Source organism: Dromiciops gliroides, chromosome 1, assembly GCF_019393635.1.
Source record: "Dromiciops gliroides isolate mDroGli1 chromosome 1, mDroGli1.pri, whole genome shotgun sequence".
In the NCBI taxonomy this organism is placed as follows: Eukaryota; Metazoa; Chordata; class Mammalia; order Microbiotheria; family Microbiotheriidae; genus Dromiciops; species Dromiciops gliroides.
Window position 1 is genome coordinate 695715083 of NC_057861.1, and position 21735 is coordinate 695736817.

At 41.2% G+C, this 21735-nt stretch overlaps 1 protein-coding gene across 1 annotated transcript in view; it reads right to left on the minus strand.

Moving 5' to 3' along the window:
• XYLB (xylulokinase) overlaps positions 1 to 21735 on the minus strand; it is a 233601-nt gene continuing 211866 nt past the window's right edge. Inside the window, exons 16-19 of the mRNA XM_043978067.1 lie at positions 18605 to 18663; positions 13713 to 13800; positions 11016 to 11110; positions 1 to 1566 (exon numbers count right to left, since the gene is read on the minus strand). Of these exons, the coding sequence (XP_043834002.1) occupies positions 1489 to 1566; positions 11016 to 11110; positions 13713 to 13800; positions 18605 to 18663 (320 nt within the window). The 3' untranslated portion in view covers positions 1 to 1488. The remainder of the gene's footprint in view (positions 1567 to 11015; positions 11111 to 13712; positions 13801 to 18604; positions 18664 to 21735) is intronic.

A 21735-nucleotide genomic window follows, 5' to 3' on the forward strand; every position in this document is an offset into this window, starting at 1 on the left:
TTAATATGATCAATGCTATACTGTATTTTTATTTATTTTGTTAAATATTTCCCCATTACATCTTCATCTGGTTGCAGGGCACTCAGTTTTGCTGTCCCCTGGGAGTTTGACACCTCTGATCTAAGCCAATCCCTTCCACCCATTTCTAGAGATGAGGAAACTGGAATTAAGAGAAGAAATACCTTGCCCAAGGTCACATGGTATTAAATAACAGAGCTAAGATTCAAACCTAAGCCTTTTAACTCCAAAATCTAGTGGTCTTTTTACTACAAAACAATTGACACATCTGAGTCCCAAGGAATAAGTCCCTGCCTTTCCAGTGATTTTATCTACCTAGCACCTCTTACCCTACTTGGCTCTCAAAGACCAGGTCCTTAACTTGTTCTGCTGGGACTTTTCTTTATTTTTTTTGTGGGGCAATGGGGGTTAAGTGACTTGTCCAGGGTCACACAGCTAATAAGTGTCAAGTGTCTGAGGCTGGATTTGAACTCAGGTACTCCTGGATCCAGGGCCGGTGCTTTATCCACTGTGCCACCTAGCTGCCCCCCTGCTGGAACTTTTCTGATACTGTAACATCTACCTACCTGCCTGTCTCTCAGGCAGATCTTTGCCCATCCCCTGCTTATTGGGTCTATGAATGGGCCTTTCATCCCATTATCTGCTATGTGGACCTTCAATGACTGTCTGTTCCAGTCACTGATCTGACCCTTGCTTTTGGTAACTACTATGACCCAGATTTTGAACAGGGCATGGCATGGTGGCTAGAATAGAGTGAGGAAGACCTGGGTTCAAGTCCCATATCATACTTCCTACTTCAACCTCAGTTTCTTCATCTATAAAATGGACATAATGATACCTTAAGTACCTACTTTATTGTGAAGCTCAATGGAGATGAGGTGTATGAAGGGCTATATGTATAGGTTATTATTATTTTTATTTTGGTTTCAATTCATTTCCTTAAGCCCTTAATGAGTGCCCAGGCTCTCAAGCACATGGGATACAATGATACCCACATTCCACCTAACTTTGTAACCACAAAAAAGTTAGAAAGTCAGAGCTTAGATGAACCCATGTTACACTTCCTTCTGGACATTTTCTAGGAAATGTCCTTTATCAGGGAGTTTAGTTAAAATCTATTAACTACATTTTACAAAGACATTGGTGAGGACAACCTTAGGCATAGAACCTGGTCCCTTTTTTTACGGTGATTACAGTCTAGTTGGGGAGACAAGACTCATTGAGACAGACAACAGTCCATGGCAGTGAACAATCAGGTTTGCCACAGGAGGTCAGAGGAGAGCTCAGCGCAGACCAGAGTGATGAAAGAAAACTTCCTGGAGGAGGAGACTGTTGAATTGGACCCCTATTCATTATGCTTGATTAGCCAGAGGATGAAACAGGAACAATCACAGGACATTTGGAAACACGTCAATTTCTCTTTTCAACATTTATGGCAATTCTGGGACCGCCTCTTGGGAAGCTGACTTTTCAGCTGGGTGGTGCATGAGACTGCAGGATGATTTGTTGCTCCAACTCAGCATACCTCTTGAGAAGTGGCCCATAGACCTGAAACAAGAACAAATCAACTGAGAATTTGGAGGGGTGAAAGGTTTGGTAGGGTGGAATACTACCTGCTGTCTTGGCTTGAACTTCCTATGGCCTGTTTAAATTATTTTAAAAGTAACATCATGGTGTAGTGAATAGGGAGATGTCATCACAGAAAGAAAGACCTGGTTTCAAGTCCTACCTTTGATACATCTTGGCAGTGTGACCCTTTCTAAATGGTATAGCCATAATGATAGAGGGAGTTCTTCCCTGGGCATCTCTATATAGATGAAATTGCAGCTTGTTGTTTTTGTTGAAGGTGGATTCATACCTACAAGTCCTTTAATGCAAAGCAGTCTCTATCCCAAAGAAGTACTGGCTAAGAAAGTGGTGTAATATAATGTGATGGTGAGATGATTTGACTTGGAGTCAGAGGAACTGGGTTCAAATCCAGACCCTGCTACTTAATATGTGAACTTGAAGTGAAAGTGAAGTGAAAAAAAGAAGTGAAAGTCACTTCTTTTCTCTGGGCTTCTTACTTCATTTGATCTTCACACAACTTGGTTACCCTTTTCAAAAATGAGAGTAGAATCCCCAATGTAGACATTGAACTCTGATGAGCTCAGACCTAGATCTTGGCTGGTTTCTGTAATGATTGGAATGACTCCACCTGCTGGAGACTTACTGTAGGAAAGCTCCACCATGAGGAGAAGGTCTCTGAGGGCAAGACCATGGGTCTTTTCTTTGGCGCCAGGAAATGACGTTTGATTGTGGGAGGAAGAAGGGGGAGACTGGCGCTCTGACTCGCTCTCTTTTGTGTGGACTCTGGCGGAGAGCGGAGCTAGGAATGCTCTCTCCCTTTAATAGCTAGATGAATCTAGGCCTTTCTCTTTCTCTTCACCAAATTCTTATTCTCCTTAATAAATGCTTAAAAGTCTAACTCTTGCTAAAGCTTATAATTTATTGGTGACCACTCATTATATTTTAGACAGACTAGCTAGAATTTTAGCCTTTACATTTCTTATGGAAGATAATTCCTGTCCTTGGTGTAACCCTGGATTAAGACACTGATCATGGCCCCTAGATCACCTTTATGGATTGTTTTGAATGAAAAAAAAGTCATGGTTGGTGATGAGCTTTTTTATACCTAGCAGGGCTAATCTTTGGACTTCATATGTATGTAGTATCTTGCCAGGAGATAATCACTAAGTATTTCATTAGTATCAGTTGTATTTTTGGGAGAATAATGAGCTGCTTATGAAGATGGACCATGTTTTATACCACCCCTCTTTTTCCTCAGTCTTAGAATTCTTTTCTTTTTTGATAGTGGGTGGTCAATAAGTGGAATCATTTACATCTCAGTCCAGATAATACTTCTTTCATGATGCTTTCCCCAGTCCCACCCAGTTGTTCATGCTCCCTTTGAAATTTCTTTCTTTTTTTTTCTTTTTTTGCAGGGCAATGAGGGTAAAGTGACTTGTCCAGGGTCACACAGCTAGTAAGTGTTAATTGTCTGAGGCCGGATTTTAACTCAGGTCCTCCTGAATCCAGGGCCGGTGCTTTATCCACTGCACCATCTAGCTGCCCCCATCCATTTCGAGGCAGCTAGATGGCACAGTGGATAAAGCACCGGCCCTGGATTCAGGAGGACCTGAGTTAAAATCCGGCCTCAGACAATTAACACTTACTAGCTGTGTGACCCTGGACAAGTCACTTAACCCCAATTGCCTTACCAAAAAATATATACATTTCATGAATATTTTGTGTTCTTACATCATCTACATTTCCCACTGTACTTTTCTCCCATCTCTTTCCAGAGCACCATCTCTTATAATAGAAAACTTTTAAAAGGAAGGGAAAAAGTTCACCCAAACTAACCAACATATGAAAAAAGTCTGATATTATAGCCAGTGTTCCATACCCATTGTTCCCTCCCTACCTCTATGATAAAGTGAGAGGAAGTATATATCTCTTCTTTGGAGGCCAAGCTTGGTCATTATAATTGTGCAACATTTAGTTTTGATTTTTTATTGTTCTTTCCATTTCCATTGTTGTAGTCATTTGTTTCTATGTATATATGCATGAATGTATATGTGCATGCATATACATGAATTTATATGCATGTATATGTACATGTGTATATATGCATCTGTGTGTGTACACATATGCATATGTTGTATATAAATTTGTGTACACATGCACAGACACACACACACATTTTTCCTGGTCCAGCTTCCTTCACTTTGTATTAGTTCATGTACATCTTCCCACCTTCTTTGTATTATTTCTTTCTTCTCTCTCTCTCTCTCTCTCTCTCTCTCTCTCTCTCTCTCTCTCTCTCTCTCTCTCTCTCGGGACAATGAGGGTTAAGTGACTTGCCCAAGGTCACATAGCTAGTAAGTGTCTGAGACCACATTTGAACTCAGATCCTCCTGAATCCAGGGCCAGTGCTTTATTCACTGTGCCATCTAGCTGTCCTCTGTATTATTTCTTACAGCACAGCATTATTCCATTAACGTATCCCAAGTTGTTTAGTTATTCAACAATGGATGGACATCTATTATTTCCTTTGCTACTAAAAAAAAAGTGTTGCTTTAAATATTTTGGTGTATACAGTCTTTTGTTATTGACCTCCTTACCCCTTGAATTACTTTGTATATGCGTGTATTTATGTTTATTTTTCTATGTGTGTGTTATATCTTTCCAGTGGAATGTAAGTTTCTTGAGAACAAGGACTAGTTTGTTTTTGTCAGTGTATTTCTGGAGCCTAACAGAGTAAATAGTACATAGCAGGTGCTTTAAAAATCCTTGTTGGATTGAACTTTGCCCAGTGCACGAGGGGTATTTGAGTTTTCTACTTACAAGAGAAGTGGAACACACAGTCATGGCCCTTGGGGAGTTGACAGGATCAAATGAGATAACGGACGTGGAAAACTGTTAGGTACTGTGCAAATTTAGTATAGCACTTCAAAGACTTCAATTGATTTCCTCAGCATGAGCCCTCTCTTCACTTATGCAGACTGCAACGACTCCTCCAAGACTTAGTAGATAGCTTAATAAGTTGTTACAGCCAAAATATGATGGACATATTTTTCCACTGGTTACCTCTACCAAAGAACTAGTTATATACCATCAGTGACTACCATCCTCAACCATGTTGCAGGCATATCACTTTCTTGTGGTTGACCCTTCAGTATAAACTGAGACCAAGAACCAAATGGACGATTGGCATCTAGATTTGTAGAATTGTGACCCTCTGTGCTCTTAGGTTAGAGAGAGTAGCCTTTGCTTAGGAGCATTTGTAGTAAGAATTTTCAGGAGAATAAGGTGGAACCTATTAGCTCACATGGAGTTCAGGGATCACAAAATCATAGTTCAAGAGTTGAAAGGAATTCCAAAAGCCACCTAGTCCAGCTCCCTCATTTGTTGATGGATGAGGAAACTAAGGTGCAGAGACATTAAGTGACTTGACCAAGTTCACAAAATTAGTAAGTAGCAGAGATGGTATTTGAATCTAGGTCCACCACTTCCTTAAACAGTACCATGCTACATGGGGTAGCAGAATGAGCACTGGGCTTGGTTCAAGCTATAGTTCTACCAGTATGACGTTGGGCAATCTCACCTTCTTTGAACCTCAATGTTCTCATGTCTAAAATTAGGGCAATTATAATATTATTATTCATAAAATAATACTAATATTATTCTAATAAGGCAATAATAGTCCTGTTACTCATACAATAATACTAATGTTATTCCAATAGGGTAATAATAGTCCTGTTACTCATACAATAATACTAATGTTATTCCAATAGGGCAATAATACCCCTGTTATTCATGCAATAATACTAATGCTATTCTAATAGGGCAATAATACTCCTGTTATTCATATACATTTTTTTTAGTGAGGCAATTGGGGTTAAGTGACTTGCCCAGGGTCACACAGCTAGTAAGTGTTAAGTGTCTGAGGCCAGATTTGAACTCAGGTCCTCCTGACTCCAGGGCTGGTGCCCTATCCACTGTGCCACCTAGCCGCCCCTATTCATATACATTTTAATGTGCATTATTCATTTATGAAATTGAGGGGTTGGACCAGATTGCCTATGAGGTCCTGCCAGTCAGGGCTGCGGCTGGGGCTGGGGGGATGCTCAAGCATCCCATGCCTCAGCACAGGCTATGCCAGAGCCCTGGCCTGGATGAGCCCCGGATCTCTGGGATAGCTCCACTCAGGGTGGAGGGAGCTTCGAGCTTCAGCTCCCTCCCTCCAGCTGTCTGACCTGGGGTCTTGTACAGCCCACTGGGCTTTTGGGCTCAGCTGAAGCAGAGGGGGAGGGGCATCAGCACCTCCCACACAGAAGAGACCCTGAGGGCCTAAGGCTTTCTAATCTCAGCCTAAAGGTAGGGTCCCCAAATCAAAATAAATTTCCACAATCTGAATGGTTGGCAATGGTAGCCACATGGCCTAAGCACCTTGGCACACAGGTATGGGCATCTGACAGAGAGGCTAGCTGCTAATTACCACATTTTCTAATCCCAGGACCCTCACTCACAAATTCTACTTGGGCATGTGAATGAGGCAAGAATGATTGTTATAACAAAACAACAACAACAACAACAATAATGCATAGCATCTTTACTCCTGCTAGGAATATGTGTGGCATTGTTTGGGATCAGAATTTTTTCCTCAAATACTGTTTAGATGCTGAAAGTCCCAATTATATTAAAGAAATGCAAAAATGCATTTTTCCCTGATGGCCTTGGCCAAACTGGCTAAAAAATCTTAAAAACAGAAAACCCCAATTATCCCCTTGGGACATTAGCCAGTTATTAGACAATCTACTGCAACTTATTAAGGGGATAAAAAGATATTAATAGGTGTGTGGATAGAATATTGTTCTTGAATTTCTAATGGCCTATTTTACTGACTTCAGCTTAAATGCTTTCTCCTAAGTGAATTCCTGAAGCAATTATGATCCCTTTTCTATAAATAATGGCTAAAGGAAGGAAGAACACGAAATGTTACAGACAACTCAGAAATACAAATCCCCTCTATCATCCTAAAACCTAATAGGTTTGACCCAGAGATGGTCACCGACATCATTAGCACAGTGTGAAACTTGCTCATATCGTAAAGGTCTTTGCTGTAGGTTTGTGTTAGGCCTCGCTCTACCAGCAAGCCTTGCTATCGAATGGCTGTAGGCTGGACACAAGCTTCAGCAACTGTCTTAGGAGACTAGTGCTTCCCTACTGGGAGATGGCAAATTCTGCAAAAACAGGACAAACTCTGGTTTTCTTCTCTTTGCACGGTTATTTGTTCTGGGAAGGAACACACTAAACCCATGTTAAATGGGTTTTAAAAATTTTTTTTTATTTTAAAAAGTATTTTATTATTTTCCAGTTATATATAAGGATAGTTTTCAACATTTTTTTTGCCATAGGATGTTTAGTTCCAAATTTTTCTCCCACCCTCCCTTTTAAATGGGGTTTTTAAATGAATTGTGCCACTAAATGGTAAACAGATCTATAGATATATATCTCTATCTCTATCAATATCTATCTACATATAGATATGTATATAGAGACAGAGAGACAGAGACAGAGATAGAGATAGAGATATATAGTGGCCTGTGGGCTCTGTCCTCTGAGGAAAGAAGTTTGGGAGACAACAGGGCTCAGAGAAGAGGGTCTTAACCTTTTAATGTATCTTGGGCCTCTTTGGCAGTCAGATATAGTCTATGGACCTCTTCTTAGAATAGAGGCAGCTAGTGGTATAGTGGATAGAGCGCTGAGCCTAGAATTGGGAAGACCCAAGTTCAAATCCAGCCCCAGACACCTGCTAGCTGGATGAGTCACTCAGTTTCCTCAACTGTAAAATGGTAAAAACAATAATATCATGGACCTTGCAGAATTGTTGTGGGGGGGTCAAAGGATAGATATATTTGGTTTTTTAAAGTGCTTAGCTCAGTGCCTGGCATACAGTAGTTACTATATAAATGCTTACTCCCTTCCAGTAAGTTTTTTTTTTAAACAACTAAATTCAAATACATAGGGTTACAGAGAAATAAATTCTACTAAAACATGTTCATTGATATAATTTTTTAAAAAACAAGTTCACAGACCCCAATTTAAAAACATCTGGCACACGGGGGCAGCTAGGTGGTATAGTGGATAAAGCACTGACCCTGGAGTCAGGAGGACCTGAGTTCAAATCCGGCCTCAGACACTTGCCACTTACTTAGCTGTGTGACCTTGGGCAAGTCATTTAACCCTCATTCCCCCCACAAAATAAATAAACAAACAAATAAATAAAATAAAATAAAATAAAAACACCTGGCACAGAGGGATGCCTCTCAATGCGGCATCTAATGCCAGATAGGTCACTTAATAAAGTTGCCTATTGACCAACCTTCACTAATGCCTCCTAGACTTAGGTTCATCTTCAGTGGTGATATTTCCAGTATATATACCTGCCACCCCCATGACTTAAATCTTCTCCTCAGTGTGAAGCTGAGGGCCTCTAAAGTGAACTCAGGCCTGAATTCTTAATTATTATTGCATTAACAGAAACCCAAGCAAACTACAACACAGAATCAGCAAAAGCATTTGAGTTGAAACAGAAAAGAAAATGAGAAGCAAAAAAGAAAAACAAGCAGACATTAACAACCCTCTTAGTTACAATTCCTCCACAGCTTGCTTCACTTAGGCCCCTCGGCTCTGTCTGAGAAGGAACCTTCTGCCCCACTCCAGGCTTCTCTCTGCAAACTGTGGAAAACCACTGCCTTGGCCTCCTTCCACACCGGCTGGATATAGCTTTGTTGCTGTGGTCCTCTATAACCTTTACACCCTGCAGGCAAAGCCTAGTGCTTTCCACATATTGGCTAGTTTATCCTCATGCAACTAGACCAATGGCTTGCTCATCAATACTTGGCTTCGTTTTTTGTAAGCTCTGTGACTCAGGACCTCTTGCCATCCCCATCCCCCAGTGGCTCCATGTCCACGTCTACCCGCCCTTTTCCTTGCCATGCCATGCTATGCCATGTCATTGATCACACTGTCTCCCTAGGAATTTGAGGCCTAAGCCCTCTGGTATCAAGTCTGACTTCTTGGTGTCTGTGATCATATGAGAAACCAGTGTAACATATAGCCTCTCAAAGTAGGAACCTTGGAAAACCACAGATCCTCAAAGGATGGGCCTGAGTTTATTTCTTCCACTGGAAAATAGAACTTTCCCCTTGTATGATCCTTGCAACACCGTGACCTTGGGCAAAGCATTTTTCCTCTGTGGTCCTCAGTTTCTGCTTCTATGAAAAGGGGAAAACAATCATAAGGGGACAACATGGTATAGTGGATGAGGTCTGCAGGTCAAGAAGACCTTGATTTGTGGCAGCTAGGTGGCACAGTGGATAGAAAACCGGCGCTGGATTCAGGAGGACCTGAGTTCAAATCCGGCGTCAGAAACTTGACACTTACTAGCTGTGTGACCTTTGGCAAGTCACTTAACCCTCATTTACCACCACCACCCCCCCCACACACACAAAAGAAGACCTTGATTCAATTCCCACCTTTGATACTGACTAGCTGTGTGACCCTGGGCAAGTCACTCTCTAGGCCTCAGTTTCTCCTTATGCATATTGAGGGATTTGTATTTGATGAGTTCCTAGGGCTTTTTCAGCTCCAAATCAATGATTCTACAATCCCTGCCCTGCCCAACACATAGGGTTGTTCTGAGGATGAAATGAGATAATGGATATGAGCACCTTGTGAACTGTAAAATGCCATACAAATGTGAGAGATTGTTATTGTGATTTTTTTTTGTAACTGGATTTTACTCCATATCATGGTCAGATGTGATTATCTCAGGATAATCCTATTTCCTCTTATGCCTCTTTGCTTAATTAGCCAAGAAGCCAAGCATTTCGGTTTATAATAAATTATTAACATAGGACTGAATCTGAAAATCTAAATGCAGCAGCTGTAGCATCTCATTGTCTGTGCACATGGACCTCTGAGGTCTCCAAGTTGTTTCTTTCCTGCTGGCTGGTTCAGATTAGCCTGGGGAGGAGTGGTTCCAGGAGGGAAGACTGATCAATGCTTAGCCAAGGCTATTGAGGTTTTTGGATGAGGAGCTAGCTCGGCTGCAGGTGAAATTGTTTGAATCCCTTTTGCTTTTGTATTCTCAAGCACAGTGCTCACAGTCCCATAAGGGTCCATCCTTTAACAGTTCCTTGCACACAGTAGGGGCTCAGTAAAGATTTGCTCAATGGAATTCAATAGAATCACCCACCCCTAAAACCACAGACCAAATCCTTCTCTTTATTTTGCTTCAGTTTCTTCACCTGTAAAATATATAGTAGAAATGCACTTGGTTCTAAAGTCAGGGCACCTGGGTTCAAATCCTGTCTTTGCCACTGAACTATCTGTGTGACTTTGGGCAAGTCACTTATCCTCTCTTGGCCTGTTTCCTCATCTGTAAAATATGGTGGGGGGGGGGGGGTAACCTAGATGATCTTTATGGTCCCTTCTGCTCTACATGTATGCTTTTGGACTTTGCATAGATAGCATTTAACACCTAACAAAGCACTTTTATCTATATTATCTCTTTTGATCCCCTAAATAACTTAGCAAGATAAATAGGGCAGGTATTGCTTCCATTTTTTTTTTTTTTTTGGTGAGGCAATTGGGGTTAAGTGACTTGCCCAGGGTCACACAGCTAGTAAGTGTTAAGTGTCTGAGGCCCGATTTGAACTCAGGTCCTCCTGACTCCAGGGCTAGTGCTCTATCCACTGTGCCACCTAGCTGCCTCCTTCCATTTCGCTGATGAGAAAACTTGAATCTCGTAAGGATGAATTGACAATCATGTACCGAGCAAGTGAAGCATCCAGTATTAAAGCCCATGCTTCTGACTCCCAGCCCAGTGCTGATTCTACTTGCCTCCTGCTGCCTCATGTGAACATGTGATATGAATGCATTTTATGAGGACAGAATAAGCATGAATCTATGACGATCTTAGAAATCCTTGGAGGAAACAATGCTGTGTGTATAAATAAATACCAGGCACAACGACAGATGGCTCATTTAAAGGAGGCTCCCGGTAGAGTGGCTGTTTTCAACAGATCAGCCTCTCCTAAAGATTCGAGGAAGGAAGGAGAATTAGCTTAAGGAGCTCTGGGTCTTCTTGCCACACAAAGCAAGTGTAGGAGTAAGTCCTTGAAGTGTCCAGTGAGGGGAAGAGGGCAAGCTCTTGGAGAGTAACTTGTCTTCACGTCCATTGGAAAGAGAGGAAGCTCATTTCACAATTATTTCTTAGGCAATGTGACCTCTGAGTCTTCTTAGAATGGGGCTCATTATTTCAGAAATGCAAGCCCAGCTCTTACTGGGTTTGACATACAATATGCTTAAATAGCTCTAGTTACAAAGTAATCTGGAAATGGCTCCACTCCCCGCTCCTCCCCATCCCCACCAGATGTGCTCACCTGAGCTGCTCCAGCAGTTGGTGTAGCGGCTAATCTGGGCTCCGGGGCTAATTTCACAACATCAGCAAAGGAAACATTTCCCCCTACTGCAAGGCCTGGAAGATAAACCATATTTTGAACCAAAGTGCTAAAATAATGAGAATTGGTTTCAGAAAAAGAATGAGAAAATCTGGTCACTGAGAAAAGATGAGAGCTTGTCCCTGAGGAGGCATGAGAAATTATCCTTGAAGAAGGATGAGGGGGAAATGAGGAGGAATGAAGGAGAATCCCAAGAATGATGAATGGTCCCTGAGGAGAGATGGCTCTTGGATTTAAAACTGCATTCCCCCTACCCAGAATGCCTTGTCTCTATCTCCTCATTCATATCGACACACTGAAATGCTACCTATCTTCCAGGCTTAGCGTCAATGCCATATTCACCATGAACTCCTGATCTCCTCATCCATTGGTGATCTCATTCTCATCTGTGCTTCTTAGTTACTTAACATATTCTAAGTTTCATTGTAGTTACTTATGTCTATGTATCACCTCCTGTACTAGACTATAAGCCATGAGAGCCAGGAATAGGTTATTTGTATCACTTAGGTTCTTAAGTACATTAAGTGATCAATAAATATTTTTTGAATTAAAGGATGGACCCTTATGGGACTCATCTTTACCGATTTTCAGTTTTTGTGATTCCATCATGTTATTGGAAAGTATAGATGGTATATTGTTGCTCTACTGTGATAGAGAAGCACACAAAAGGACTAGGAAATGGTAGCACCCATCTTCTATGGGATGTGGGGAACAGAATTAAGCTTAACTCTGAATTTGTATTGAAAATATGTAAGAATGAAGATGTCGATTCAGTCATATCAGAGGCAATGGCTTTGTCTCCATAGTCCTCAGGAAAAGGCCAGAGGAGGAAGGAGAAGGACGTGACTTCAAAGTATCACCACATCCATGTCTATACCAGGAGAAAGAAGCAGACCAGGGGAGGAGGTAGGATAGTCTGGCTTCTCAGGGACAATGGCTTAGCTATGGGAAGACACTGAATGAAGTAGAATATGAGGGTGTCTGAATAAAATTCAACTGTTAGCTTTAATGAGTGGGCTCTAGCTGTTAAATTGTTCTATGCTTGGCAGCAGGAAAACAACCATAGCTTCCTTTCCTTTCTGTGTTTTTTTTTTTCTTCCCAGAAGCTGGTGAAGGAAGAAAAGGGGTTGGTGGAAGGAAGAACAAGGTAATGTAGAGACAGGCTTACATCAGGATGAGATACTTAAAAAAAAGTCAGGAACTGTTTTTTAGCAAAGGGATAGGGAGGTCCAATGACTTCACCCTTCCCATTCTTGTATTATGTTACTATTCCTCTCAGAGCCCCAGGGTCTTTTCCTTTGGCCCCTAAGATAAGGCAATATAAGCTATAGACCCTTAAAGTAAGAATCATCTAATGAGGTGTAGAGACCTTTTCTACCCTACCACACAAGAACATCTTAGTTCCAAAAGAGACATGGGCATTTACTGGGGAGCCCCTGGTTTGGCTAAAAGATGTGGCTTACCTACCTGATAAAGCATTAGGGAGGATGGAGTACAGCAGTAGAGAAAAATGAGAATTCTTGGCCATATAGAGACAAAGCCTAATATAAATGGATACCATTCTTTTGATAACCAGATCATTTCATCTAGAAGGTGGATTCTACCAAGTAGGTCAAGGGTTCTGAAAACAAAAGCCCTCAATCTCACCAAAGACTTGGCTAGTATAATTTCTCTCCCAGGCAGTTCTTCAAAGAACTTGGTTGTTTCCTTCTGAAGCCCTCTCAGATTCCATAGAGCACAGCTTGTTTCTATGTGTGACCTATGTCTCAGCCTGCTGTGAACCTTTTCTTTTGCTTTTAGCTACTCTTGATACATATACCACCAAGTATTGCCTTGACTAACCAAACAGATGAGACTTATACCTATCCCAACTTCAAACACTGTCTTCAGGTTCACCTATCTGTCCTGGATGTCCCACTGGACTGAGGGTGTGGTGAGTGAGAATTCTTTTCTCATGAAAGCCTACTCCCTTATACTCTCTCTAGCACTATTCCTTCCCACTCTTAGGGATGATGAAGAGGCAGTGTTCAGTGCTTCTTAATACTTACCTGCTTCTCTAGTTCAAAGGGAGGCAAAGCAGTGAATGTCCAAGAACAAAAGAGTCCTTACTCAATGAGAAGGGAGATGAAACCAACATTCCCCCAAAATACTGGTATGCCATCAGAAATACAATACGTGGCAGTCTTCATTCATTCATTCAACTAACATTCGCTAAGTTCCTACTGTTTTAGCACAGTGCCTGGCACATAGCATGTGCTTAATAAGTGGTTTCTGATTGACTCCCTGGTGGCTAGACACTTTGGGGAAAGTGAAGATGAAAAAAGCATGATTTCAGCTCTCAAAGAACTTGTAACCCAGCAGAGAAGACAAGACATGTACACAGATAGCCATGAAACAAGGGAGATTAACAAAGTCCTATAGGGTCTCAGAAGATGAAGGGATAACTTCCACCTAGGGTGATCAGAGAAGGCTTCATGGAGGAGGCGGCACATGAACTTGGCCTTGAAGGATGGAGAAAGGGATGTAATTTTTAAAAGAGTAAAAAGCACAAGCAAAGGCATTCAGACAGCAAGAAGACCGGGGATCTCATTTGGTGTATATATTCATCTATAATCTTACCATGAATTGCTCTATAAGCACATCCCAAACAAGCTGAATTGGCAGTTTCAATAGTGTACACTGGGGCATTGAACACATCAGACAAAACCTGTGGGAGAACACGAAGTTTCTGTTATCTCACAATGTGTCATTTCCATTACTGAGAATGGGCATTTCCAGTTCTAATTCTGTTAGCTTCCTCTCCATAGGTTCCTGGTCTTCTGGTTTCAAACACATTCAAATCTCTTTCTCAGAAAAATTTCACTGGATCTCATTGCTCCTTAGAGCCATTATCTGGTCCCTATTCTTATTTTTTTCTACTTTTCCACTTCTCATCAGTGTGGTTTATCCTGGCTGCCTCCACTTTTGATTCCAATTTAATTCAATTCAGTGAATATTTATTAAGTACTCACTACATTCAGGGCAGTCTGCTAAAAGCTGGGATAACAAACATGAAGAATTACATTGTCCGGCCCCTCCAGAAGTTTACATGAAATATAATGTGGTTGTGGTAGCAATGACATGTGGACACATAAGCACACTGTAAAGCTGAATGTTATAAGGGCAAAGGAGAGATCCAAAAAATGTTTTGTACACTTAAGGAAAGACTTAGGATTTTCACCTGGGGGAACAAGGAAGGCTTGGAATAATAGTCAGCATGTAGGCTAGATTTTGATGAGAGAAGAGGATTTATACAGCTATAGAGGAAGATGGAGTGTGTGTGGGAGTGTATCGCAAATTTGAAGGTATCTCCAAATATTTGAAGGATTATCATACAAAAGAAGAGGACTTGTATCTTTAGAGGCCAGGGGTTTCCAAAAATGAACAAGACTGATGCACTGGGCTCCCTGCCATGGACTGTTTTTAAAGAAGGACAGAGAAGCTATTTATTAGGGCCACTGTAATGGGGATTCCTGCACTGGAATAGAGGTTTTACTTCCATTTAAACAACATTTAAAATGGCATTTGAGTGAAAAAGCAAATGAGATAATCTCTGTCTTTAATCTTTTAGGGTAGATAAAATATGAACACAAATATAAGACAAATTGGAATAATTTAAGTGCAAAGGAGTAATCCAAACAGAGAGGTCTGAGGAGACAGAAAACTTTCAGCTGGGATGATCAGGATTGGCTTCATGAGAGAGGTGACACAACTTTAGTCTTAGGAAGGAAAGGGTTTCAATAGGTAGAGACAGGGGGAGAGTACAGTCCAGGAGTAGGGGACAATAGACTAAAAGTATGAAAATAAAAGAGAAGGTAAGAGTAGCCCAGTTGGGCTGAAAGATAGCATCCATAAAAGTGAGTAATGTGAAATAAGGATAGAAAGGTAAATTGGAGTCAGATTGTGGGAGATCTAGAATTTCAGGCTAAGGCCTTCACTGGGTAGACTATGGAAGTCAATGAAGACTCTTGAGTAAGTGAATGGGTAGATCAGAGTTGTACATTAGGATGATTATTTTGGTATCGGTGAGAAGGATGGATTGGAAAAGGGAGAGGACTGGAGTCAAGTGGTCAGCTAGAGAATGATCATAATAGTTTAAAAGTGAGGAGATGAAGGCCTGAATGAAGGTAGTGGTAGGGTAGATATAAGAGATCTTACAGAGGAAGACATGTCGGGACTTAGTAACTGATTGGTGAAGGAGAAAGAAGAGAGAAAGGTAATTCAAACATTGAGCCTTGAGTGATTGGGGAAGATGATTGCAATATCAACTGAAATAGAGGAAGTTAGAGGGAGGGTGTTAGCCCTTTTTTTTAAAAAAAAACAGTGAACATCGCTGGTAGGGATGGTAAGTCCTGCAGCTACTAAGGACATGCAAAGCAAGAACCATATCATTGTGTTGCTCAAAATTGTGATCGTGCAAGAAAGAGGAACTAGCCTCTGTGCCAACAAGTGATTTGCAGAGAGAAAGACTCAGGCAAGCATCTGGGGCATACAAAGGGAGCTGATGCATTATCTGGGTTTCCCAAGGGACAATTTCCCTCATGTAAATATGGTCCACTTTGGTGCATAATAATAGGTGACATTTATATAGCACCTACTATGTTCTAGGCACTGTGCTAAGTATGCATATTACAAATATTCCCTCAATCGATCCTCACAACAACCTTGGAAAATAGGTGTTATTGTTATCCCCATTTTATAGATGAGGAAACTGAGGCAAACAGAGGTGAAGAGACTTGCCCAGCATTATATAGTAAGCTTCTGAGGCCACATCTGAACTCGAGTCTTCCTGAGTCCAGGTCTGGTGATCTATCCACTGAGTAACCTTGCTCTGTGTGTGTGTGTGTGTGTGTGTGTGTGTGTGTGTGTGTGTGTGTGTGTGAGAGAGAGAGAGAGAGTGTGAGTGTATGTGTTCCCTTGCCTGGTTGTATAGTATTTTATGACAGTATGCGGTACTGTCTTTGTATGGGAAGCAATCAGTATTTAGCAATTCACTAAAACAACAACAAACAAATAAAAAAAACCCAAACCCAAACCCAGGACCCTAAGTAATAACAATAATAACAATAGCCCTCATATAGAGCTTAAAAGGTTGCAAAGTATTTTACATACCTTAAATCATTTGATTTTCTCTACAAACTTGGAAGCTAAGTGCTGTTACCTTCATTTTACAGAGAAGAGAGCTGAGGCAGACAAAGATTAAATGATTTCTCCAGGATCCCACAGCTAATAACAGCCTAAGACTGGATTTGAACTCGGGCCTTTCAATATTCTATCTACTACGCAGCTACATAATTAAGTTTCTATTCATTGCAAGGTACTCTATTGATAAAGACAGAGTTTATGATAAGGAATTTCAGAGGCAACTTTTTTGAGGCTGCATTTCTGAGGCAGCTAGGTGGTGCAGTGGATACAGTGGCTGCTTTGGAGTGAGGAACGACTAAGTGCAAATCTTGATTTAAACACTTACTGGCCATGTGACCCTGGGTAAGTCACTTAATCTCTCTCAGTTTCCTCATCAGTAGAATGGGAATAATATTTAATATGATAGAATGAGATAATATTTGTAAGATGCTTTGTAAATTTTAAAATGCTTTAAAAAAACAGGTTAGCTTGTGTTTTTTCTTTTTAGCTATTATCTGACACTTAACCCCCTTAGTTGTTGGGCTCATTGCCTCCTGCTCAAATTATCTCATATATATGTGTGTGTGTATGTATATGTATATGTGTGTATGTGTATGTATATATGTATGTATATCTCTGTACCTTTCTAGTAGAATGTAAACTCCTTGAGGTTAGGGGCAGGTTTTCATTTCATCTTTGCATCCCCAAAAGGTAACATGATGTAATGAAGAGAGAACTCATCTCTGAATCAGGAAGACCTAAGTTTAAGTCATGCTGTCAGAGACTATCTGATCCTAATTCATTTTACCTCTCTGTGCTTCAGACAGGTCCCTAATCTATAAATTACAGATAGGCTGCAGGTCTGCATCCAAAGAAGGTGTTTTCTCCCAGGTAAATCTTTATACCAATGAAATCACAAATGTTGGCACGCACACCAACACACATGTTCCTAGATGCCCAGCACATTGTAGGTACTTGTTTGTTAGATAAAAATGGAGCATCTCCTTCAGTCCCTTGAGGATATGTTTTGAGATCCCACATATAACAGAGAGGCAGATTTGGCAGGGAATGGGATGAATTCAATTTTGGATCTGTTGAGTTTGACGTATCTGCAAGAATGGGCCAGTTGCTCCCCATGACCACACTGGGGGTAGAAGGACCAGCTTGCAGATAAAAGCTTCACTTGGCCCAGCCAAGGCAGAGCATAATAAAAGCCCTTTTCATAAACACTAGCCAGCTGCTTTGATCCAGTTGCTTGAAGCCATGTTCCCGCTTTATCTCTCTGCCAAATCATGACTTCTGCAGTACGCTCAGACTCCATTTTCAGTGCGACTGCCCTAGTTTTCCCCCACAAATGTTGATATTCATCTTCATCCAGACTCCACCCAATGTTCTCTCTCCAGTTTCAACCTGACCAAAGACCCCACCTCACACTTCTATAGGTCCCAAAAACTCTCCAAGGAAACCATAGGGTCACCACCATCTCTATAATCCCAATTCTACGTTTCTGGCCAATGTTCCCCAGAATCACCCCAGGGAGCTTGTGGCAGTCTCTGTGATAATCTTTGGCCACAGAAGGCAATAGTCTCTATGCTCATGCATGCTCAGGATAATGCTGGCATGATGTGTAGATGGAGATGTCCAGCTAGCAACTGAAAACATGGAACTATAGCTCAGGGTTTGAGATACAAATTTGGATTGGAATATATAGTCATGGGAATAAATGAAATTGCCAAAAGAAAAAGCATAGATAGGGAAGAGGGCTGAGGTCAAAAAGTTAGATGACACCCACATTTAGGAAATAGGAGGAGGATAAAAAACCAGCAGAGGCAGAGGAGAGAACAGAGAGATAAGAAAAGAATTAGAAGAGTACAGTGTTACGAATAGGAAGGGAAGAGAAAAGAATATTCAGAAAGGGGAGAGGAGTGTCTCACCGTGTTAAATGCTACAAAGAAGCCAAGGAAAATGGGACTGTCAAAAGGCCAGCAGATTTGGGTAAATCTTTGGTGTTGGGGTGGTGGTGGTGGGTAGTATTAGTCAGATGAAGAAGATGGAAGCCACACTGTAGGCAACTGAAGAGAAAGGGGATGTTGAGAAGAGGGGGTAGCTAATATAGGTTACTCTTCCTAGAAATTTGGCAATAAGGAGAAGGGAGAGAAGTAACGGGATAAAGGGAAAGGATCATTTTATTTTTAAAATGGGGAGGCCTAAGAATTTTTGCAGCCCAGAGGGATGAGGTAACCCATGAGGTCTCTTCTACCTCTGAGACTCCATAGTTCTAAATTTCCAAATCTTTGTGACAGAATCAGGGAGTGAACACGCACTTAGTGGGTGTCATCTACACTCACCTGTAAGATATCTTTATTATGTGAGGCTCCTCCAGTAGCCAGAATCTTGGTCTTTGGCACTGCAAGGGAAAAAAGCAAAGCTGAGATTAGCTCGATCAAGCTTGGTTATAACTCATGTCTGTTTGTCACAAGCTTATGGCTACAGATTTTTTTTCTTCTTGTTTCTTTCTTATGGAAAGAGAAATGGAATTTCAAACCCGTTGGTTTGCCCATATGACCTGCTTCCCCATTCTGCTTGTGAGTTAGAAGATCTGGCTTTGAATCCTGGTTCTGACTCCTAGTAGCCCTATAGCCATGGTGGCTAAAAAGAGTTGTTAACTTTATTCTGTTGTGTTCCCAAGGTATGTGTTAATTTCTGAAAAGGACAGTGCATGGATTGTGACCACACATACTGATGGAAAGGATGGACGGGAAAGAAATGATAGCTTAGGCCTCTGATTCCTTCCTGCCCAAGGACTCCCTTGTGAATCCCAATGCACAGCCTACCCGATCAGACACATCTTCATGAGTTCCCAAGAGCACAGACAGCAGTGACTCATAAGAACTTTCTAACGATGATAACAATACAGTGGGTTGTCCCAGGAGGCCAGGAATTCCCCATTACTGGAGGTATTTAAGCCGATGCTGGATTTATGCCAGGCATTCTTTGCTTTTCTGTGTGTTGTGGACCTCTTTAGCAATCTGGTAAAGTCTATGAACCGCTTCTCAGAATAATATTTTAAAATAACTGATAACTATTATGTAACAATAATATTATAATAATAATGTGAGAATAATGAATAATTGAAGGGCATGCTGAATTTCAGTTAGAGGTTAGCAAAACTGAAGATATTTTTTTTCTCATCCAAGTTCAAGTCTAAGACCCCCTGAAATCTACCGTAAGCTCAGGTTAAGAACCCATGATTTAAGCAGGGATGCCACAGAGAGGGTTCCTGCCTTGGGTAGATGGTGGTTTCTAAATTCTCTTCCAACTTTGAGATTCTACATCTCCCTGTGAAGAACATACTGAGAAAGAATAAATGAAAGTATGACATATTCATAAACTCAAAGCTGAAGGGGATCTTCAAGGTCATCTAGTCCAAATCCTTTTCATTTTACAAATGAGGAAACTGAGGCCCAGATGGGTTAAGTGTCATACTCAAGATTGCAAAGGTGGTAAGTGATAGAGCTGATATTCAATCCCATCTCCTCTAACTCCAAATCGAGCCCTGTTTCTATGGTACCATTCTGCTTGTGAGTTAGAAGATCTGGCTTTGAATCCTGGTTCTGACTCCTAGTAGCCCTATAGCCAGGGGCAACTAATTTCATTTCTCTTAGCCTCAGTTTCCTCATTGGTGAAATGGGGATCCTGCCTTCAAGGTTGCTGTGAGGAAAATAGAATGTAGGCTCCTTGGAAAGACCTCTCATTTGGGTTGTGTATCTCCATGACCTAGTACAGAAACTTCCCTATAGGAGTTACTTAATTTTCGTTGGATTGGAATGAAAACTACTTTGCAAATGTTTGTTAAAGGATTATATAAGTCAAACTGTTTTTAAGGAAAAAGATCCATCATAGTAAAATATATGTTAAAAAAATAAATATGTCCTGCACCAACTGGGAGACTCTCACATTTACTAATCCAGTTTTTCTTTGAGAAATCTGAGGCCCAAATAAATTAAGGGATTTGAACCTCAACCTAATTCCAAATCCCATAATTTTTCCACTATACTATATAATCTTGGGTCAGATGCCTTGGTACTTCAAAATATCTTAATTCAGCTAAGGTCTCCAGGCCTGGTCACACTCTTAAGCAATCCACTTAATCTGACCCAAACCAAGAATAACTTCTTTCCCCCAGAATATCATTTCCTTTCAATGGGATTGGGACTGATTTACTCATTCTACAATCCTAAACCAAACCTCCGCCAACCAAGGTATCCTCTAACCCTTTTACCTCCAAGATAAAAATACAATCCTCTGGCTTTTTTTGGTGGGGGGGGGTGAGGCAATTGGGGTTAAGTGACTTGCACAGGGTCACACAGCTAGTAAGTGTCAAGTGTCTGAGGCCAGATTTGAACTCAGGTCCTCCTGAATCCAAGGCTGGTGCTCTATCCACTGCACCACCTAGCTGCCCCCAATCCTCTGGCTTTCAAAGTTCTTCAAACCTGGCCCCTTTCCAGTATTCCTACATTTGTCTCTCCCTTCCACGTACCCTATAATTCAACAACATTGGTCTTGCTGATTTTTTGCCCCTGACATTCTATCTCTGGACTCTGCATTTTCATTGGCCTGCAAAGCCATCCCTCTTCCCCTCCTGGCTTCCTTTAAGACAGCTCTTGGGGCAGCTAGGTGGCACAGTGGATAAAGCACCGGCCTTGGATTCAGGAGGACCTGAGTTCAAATCCAGCCTCAGACACTTGACACTTAACTAGCTGTGTGACCCTTGGCAAGTCACTTAACCCTCATTGCCCTGCCCCCCCCCAAAAAAAGGACTCAGTTCTGACTCCATCATCTGCAGGAGACCTTTCCTGTTTCTCCTCTTCCCTCTACCAATCTCATGCTCCCAATAAGATTGCTTCTCATTGACCCTGTATATATCTTGTATATACATAGCTGTTTACATGTTGTATCTCCCACTAGAATGTGATTTCCTAAAGACAGGGGCCTTGGTTTTGTTCATTTGTTTTGTTTTTTGCCTCTATCCCCAGGACATAGCAAAAACGTCTGGCATACAGGAAGTTTAATAAATGCTTGTTGACTGATTTACCAATGGGTGAGCTTTGGACTTTCTGCCCGAACATTTACAGGTAATCAAACTAGGTAATTAACTGTCTCACTTCTCCCAAACAAAAGAAAACATTATCCAAGTAAATACAAATAGGCATAATAATCCAAAAGGTTTTCCACCTCAAAAAATGTCTCAAATTTACGTGCTAGAGTTAAAAAAATACTTTCTGTAGGAACATGTCTCTGAAAGTATAATGGGAGTCAGCAGGAAAGCATGATTCCGTATATACACATCTACTTTACAGATAGGTGTTCAGGAATGTAGCAAATGCATAGCACCAGATTATAGATCGCCTTCAGATTTGTGGTTGCTTGAAATCACAAATCTTCCCTCTCTGAAGATCCTATCCCTGATGGTGACTGC